Source organism: Pseudorasbora parva, chromosome 20 (assembly GCF_024679245.1).
Source record: "Pseudorasbora parva isolate DD20220531a chromosome 20, ASM2467924v1, whole genome shotgun sequence".
NCBI classification, from domain to species: Eukaryota; Metazoa; Chordata; class Actinopteri; order Cypriniformes; family Gobionidae; genus Pseudorasbora; species Pseudorasbora parva.
In genome coordinates this window covers 3507086-3513448 of record NC_090191.1, presented here as the reverse complement: position 1 = coordinate 3513448, position 6363 = coordinate 3507086, and the positions used below count along the sequence as shown (strand labels likewise).

The following is a 6363-nucleotide window of genomic DNA, read 5'->3' as shown; positions in this document are numbered from 1 at the left end:
TTGAATTATATATTACATATTTTTAATAAAGTGTGGAGAACAGGGAGACTTCCGCTTTCGTGGAAACATGGAGTTATTATTCCTATATTAAAGCCGGCTAAGAACAAGCATAATGCTACAAATTATAGACCTATAGCGTTAACATCGAATTTGTGTAAGATAATGGAACGTATGATTTCTAACTATTTATTAGAAAGGAAAGGAATTATTTCACCTCATCAAAGTGGATTTCGGAAAGGACGCAGTACTCTAGGTGCTGCCGTATGCTTAGAGACAGATATAAGAAAAGCTCAAGTCAATAAGGAGGTGGTAATAGGTATATTTTTCGACATTGAAAAAGCTCATGACATGCTTTGGAAGGAAGGGCTATTAATAAAGTTAGAACAATTAGGGATAGAAGGAAGAATGCTTAACGGGGTAAACGATTTCCTGTTGAATAGACCAGTCCAGGTAAGGGTTGGATCATCATGTTCTAGAATATATCCATAGATAATGGTACTCCACAGTATTGTTCAATATCATGATAAATGATATATTTCAAAATGTCAAAGTAGATAGGAAGATAGGAAGTAGATAGGAAGATCTTTTTATGCTGAGGATGGAGCGATATGTAAGAGGGGAAGAAATGTATCATATGGCGTTTTAGATTATCCATTGCTAAAACCCAACTAGTCTGTTTTGCAAAGAGAAATAATATCCCTGAAATAAAAGTGAAGCTGTATGATTAGGTTCTGGAAAAAGTTAAAGTTAATAGATATTTAGGGATATAAATTAGCCGAGAAATCTAGACGCCCCCTAGCGGCAGCAAATCTAATCTGTCCGCGAGTGTCGTCTAGCAACTCTCAATACTCTTCTGAGCTGTAAACGCCAAACTCTGGTCGGGCCAATCACATCGTGTATAGAGTCGGCGGGCGGGGCCATAATGACGACGGCCGAGTTGCGTTTGCGTGCTTCTAGTAAACACAGAAACTGGCGAACGGCGGTCTTTCGAATCAGCTCTGACCGCGACTCTGGAAGTCTTGGAGTTAAGCTTTTCTCTGAGAAAAGAACAAAGAACGGCACTGAAGTCATTCTTAAGAAGGGAAGATGTGTTCGGAGTTTAGCCGACCGGATACGGTGAATGTTTAATCTGTCAGCGAGCTCTGCTTCACCTTCGTTGCTCTGGTTGGTGTAGCGCTATCCTATCGCGTGCTGAGGGAGTTTGAAAGACAACCGTTGATCCCGCCCCTCAGATTGAGCTGTCTATGGTGAGTTTCCAGACCAAACACCTTGATGTGGGTCCGGCTTGTCAGGCTAAATGGGTGGAGGATGTTAAGCCAATAAGGGCAATTATTTGTTCAGACTCTCTGTCAGCATTAAATAGTTTACTATCTGGGCAGTCAACAACTAGAACCGAATTAATATATGAGATAAATATACTAAGAATACAAGAAATGGGTATAGACCTGAAGTTCATATGGGTACCTGCACATGTGGGAGTACATGGGAATGAAATAGTTGACAAACTGGCAAAACAGCATAAGAATATTGAAGAACAAATTCCCCTAAGTAGAGTTGAAATAAAAGGAAGAATTAAAGAACACATGAATACAAAGTGGCAAGAAGAGTGGGACAGGGAAATAAAGGGCAGACATCTTTACAATATGCAAAGGGTGTTTTCATAGGAAAGATGTCATTATTTCACGACTCCGAATAGGACATTCTGGATTAAATCATTCATTGTTTATAATAGGGAAACACCAAACTGGATTGTGTACCTCATGCAGTGAAGTAGAGACTATTGAACATGTACTTTTACATTGTGTAGTATTTATCAGGGAAAGAGAAGAGTTTATTAATAAATTGAAAGATCAAATCTATTAAGTTGTGCACCAGGAGAACCCAGGACACAGAGAGAAATACTTAAAATAATTTAAGTCTTTAAAATTATATATGGCATAATTTATTTAGGCCTATTATTATTTCTTGTTTCTTCTTTTTTTTTCTCATTTAAATCCCTGTTGATGCTTCATACTTCAGTCCAGTTGGTGGCGGTAATACACCATAAATTAGATTGTCAACCGCCAACAACAAGAAGAAGAAGAAGTCATGTGTGAATGCGCGCGTCAGTGCGCGCTCGCGAGAGAAGATGGCTGAACACTGCGCGGTGGATTTGGAGACGCAGAGAGAAGAGATCGCGACGCTCATGAAGACGCCGCTGTGCGCTGCAGAGACCTGGTGAGTGTGTGTGTGTGCGCGTGCGCGTGCGTGCGTGAGAGAGAGAGAGAGAGAGAGAGAGAGAGAGAGAGAGAGAGAGAGAGAGAGAGAGAGAGAGAGAGAGAGAGAGAGATGGACAAACACTTCCTGTTTAATGTCCCGCTGGCAGTGTTTCAAGTTTTATTTTGAACTTAGGCATGATCATAAAGAAAAATAAATCTGCAATCGTCTATTTCGATTTTAATTTAGTATCAATTCGTATGTAGTAACTTCTGTACATAGTAAGGATTTTTTGTCTTAGCACTTTTTTAGCACTATTTAAAACCTTTCTTGGGTCAAATTATATGTGCTTGAATTCATTAATATTCACTTGTGTGTGCTTATATGTATCATTACTCATTAAAAATATTAGTATGCTAAGTCCTAATATGAAGTTATTAACATTTTAAAATTTCACGTTTAAAGAAATCTAGTGTTTGATCATATCTAAATATTTATTGAAATGCAAGACGTTTTTAAACAACTAGATTAGATACATGTCATGTTTAATAAAGAGCCATAAGGCACCTACTGGGTAATGGCATTACAAATTAACATTATTATTTTTAAACCACAAAATGACTCTAATTTATCTCTTTGAATTGGAATTCTCTATTTTAACCTTAATTACTACACTAATTGTAATATAAATAATACAAATATTAGAAGAAATATATTTTAAGTGGTCACTAATTGACAATAATTTTTGCACAAATAGTATTTAGTACCAAAACTCTTCAAACTAAAATATATAACACTTATTTCACTGAAAAATAGTAACAGTGTGTGGTCACATTTGACCATCAATGAGTATGAGTGTGACGGAATACCTGAGGGCTAAATACAAGAATAACATTAATGTTAACAATGTTGCATCTCTATCACGCTCCATAATAAAACGATCATGTGAATAGAGTGCCGAAGTTCTGACGTCACTTTGTAGGCCAAAACGCGGAAGTGAGTTAGCATTTTAGCACTTCCGGTTCCCTCGCTCTAAAGCCTATGGGTTTTTTGAATGGGTTTTTGCTAAATCGCCTGAAATAAGGTCTGTGGTTAACAAAGCCTCTAAATATTTTCACGTTTTGATCTATGACATAAAACACACTAGTTCTAACCTGCTTGTGATTTTTTTAAACTTCATTGTGTCTTAAAAACGGTGGTTGCTAACAAGTTGCTAAAAGGGACTACATCCTGGCCGGGACTTTAGACGTCATCGTGACAAACAGGAAATCTCACCAGCCCGCGTTCCACTCACGTTCTTAGTTTACCTTTCAGTTAATATACATAAAGTTATATATTTAGTCCTTTCAAATAGTGGTGTTTCCAAATATACAGAAATCTGTGATATTAAGGTAACCGATTACCAGTTCTTCATTTCTGTGGAGAGACTGTAGTGTTGTGTTTTGTCCTGAGATGGAACCACAAGTCGTCGAATGAAAGCTGCGCTGTTCTACATGTCCAGGTTTATAGCGGTTCTCTCCTCGATATATGATCAATCGTCTAAGGAAAATGACATACAATTGTAAATTGATACGGCTAGCTTACGTCGTGAGTGCTTCTGAGGCGGTAAAAGCACTTTTTTTTCTGCCGAATTAGCAAATGGTAACATGCAAACATACAATCAAACATAATACAGTGAAAGATTCTTCAAAAGATTCTTTAAAGTCTATTTGGAGCACGATGATCAGGCATAACAGCCTAATCTTAATCACAAAGACAATAATATTAAGCTTTATATAAACTAACAAAATAATAAAAGAATAAATAAAACATTAACAAACGAGAAAACAAATCTCAGAGAGGCACACATAAACTCAATTAGTTTCTAACATTTTTGGAAAAAACGATTGGGCAATATTTCTCATGAAGAAGTGGATAAGTGTTCATCCAGAGCGCAGATCATAATGAGCGAACGTGTTTTTTAAATAAAGTTTGAGGAAGCGTGATGATGACGTAGATCCGCGACTGTGTGCTGTAGTCCGTTTATAGCCTACCGTTAGCATTTTATATCTGACGGCTTTATTTAGGCTTCTAACGGTATACATGTTGGATTTACTTGTAAAGATTGTCTTGATAGACTAAACGTGTAAGGGTCATAACTCTTTGTTGAACACAGATCTTATTTTTTGCGATTGTCCAAAAGTCTATGGGGAAAATGCATCGGCTTTTGATCGAGGGAACCCATGCGCCGCTAACTTCCGGGTTGGCCTACAAAGTGACGTCATGACTTCGGCAGTCTATATGGCTGACTTAATAATCAATGCACAAGCTGTACTGTTTACTAAAACTTACTGCAAACATCTGTATAGCGAAACTGGTGTGTATCCGCTTAAGCCATTTAAATGCTTTGACAGAGTGCTAGAAGTATTGAGCGCTCAGCCGCCGGGAGACGAGAGCATGTTGCAATTCGCTTTTCAACGCCTCTTGGCTTTAACATTAGCGCCAAAAAATTTTGTTTGAATTTTGCATTAAAACTTAATAATAAAAAATCTATAGGCCTAGCTTTGTTTAATATCAAATGCAGGTTTGGCAATCTGGCGTGAGAAGTTGGGTGGCATGAGAGCGTGAGACAGCCCGAAAGCGTGTGTGTTAGAGGGCTGCATTGGGATTGAGTCCCGCGGGACCCAACACAAATCTCGCGGGAGCGGGCGGTTTGAATTTTGCTGCGGGCGGGAATGGACGGCTAAAAAAAACACAGCGGGATAGGGAGGTTGCCTAGCGCCATGATGATGTCAATAGATGATGTAGAAAAGAACCTCAAACGAGGTATTTACAGCACAAAAGCTAGTCAAGGAAAGTCTGACATTTGGAGAAGTTTCTCAATTGTTTGTGAAACAAAACAAACAACCCCATGAATCTCTTTAATAATATCAATACAAATACGTGTTTTTTTTTTCCTGCGGGACGGGAGAAGACACAAAATCAATGCATCTCTATTATTGTGTGGGAATAAATTCTCAGAGTTTTGCGGGAGCGGGCGGGAGTGGACAGAAATTCGGCGGGCGGGAGCGAAGAAAAACAGAAGAAAAGTCCCGCGCAGGGCTCTAGTGTTGTCACACCAAATGCATGAGAGTTGGCAACCCTGTGATGTTGGTACCCTGCTAACTTACCAGTTACAACTAGGCATGTGCCGACATCAATTCTTCATGTTGCGATTAATTGATGAAGTTTTATCACGGTTTACGATATTATCACGATATTGAAATAAGTTGCAAAAAAAAGTGTTGCCATAGCATAACAGCTTTAAGAACTATTTTTGAAAGAACAAAAATAACTGAATGTTTAAATACAATAATGCACCAAAAATAGATACATCTCTGGGAAAAAAATTAAGAGACCCCCTCATTGATAAATCAATGTTAAGTGGTCTCTTGATTTTTTTCAGAGCTGTAAAAGTACAATTTTCAAACAGATTAAAGTGCAAAAGAATTAGGCTATAAAGAACAACAGGTAGGCTTACAAATTACAATAAGGTCTCATTATTTAATGCATTAACTAAGATTGAGCAATAGCTACATTTGGTACAGAAAGTATAATGTTTTTGGTAATGTTAGTTAAGAAATACTGATCATTGTTAGTTTTATCTTAGGTCCATTAAAAAAATTATTTTGATTTTGATTTTAATGTTATTAAACAGTAACTAAGAAATTAACATAGAATGATTAATTCTTTATAAGTATTTTTGATTGTCAGTTTGGTAATAATGAATTAACATGTTAACTAATGAAGTCGTATGTCTCAAAGTTTGACTGAACAATAACAAATAATCAGAACAGTTCTAATTATTAGGGTTGTAGTCCAGATTAAAACATAAAAATGTTTAAATTTGAAAATAAATAGCCTATTAAGTCTTTAAGTATTAAGTATTTGGTGCTGTGATGAACAACATTGAGATTACAAAAACGAATGGCTGTTTTAAAAACTACACGCGTTTTTTTGTTTGTTTGCTGGTTTCCGGGGTAACCGCTGCATTCTGCAGTTCATCAGCGCCCTCTGCTGTCACTGAGCGGCACTTCAGCAGCGCGTCTCCTTCACCGGTTCAGTCATGTGCAAACGCATGTTGGGCTTGTTTATATCTGAGCGCGTCCCTTTGACGCAGAACAGCGGTGTTGAGCATTTATACGGTTG

General features: G+C 37.5%; 1 protein-coding gene across 3 annotated transcripts in view; it reads left to right on the top strand.

Moving 5' to 3' along the window:
* The first annotated feature begins 2080 nt into the window (after positions 1 to 2080).
* Positions 2081 to 6363, top strand: part of LOC137049230 (tripartite motif-containing protein 16-like) — a 28838-nt gene continuing 24555 nt past the window's right edge. For all 3 annotated transcript variants that reach the window (XM_067427712.1, XM_067427711.1, XM_067427710.1), the window contains exon 1: positions 2081 to 2217. In XM_067427712.1, the coding sequence (XP_067283813.1) occupies positions 2129 to 2217 (89 nt within the window). In that variant the 5' untranslated portion in view covers positions 2081 to 2128. The remainder of the gene's footprint in view (positions 2218 to 6363) is intronic.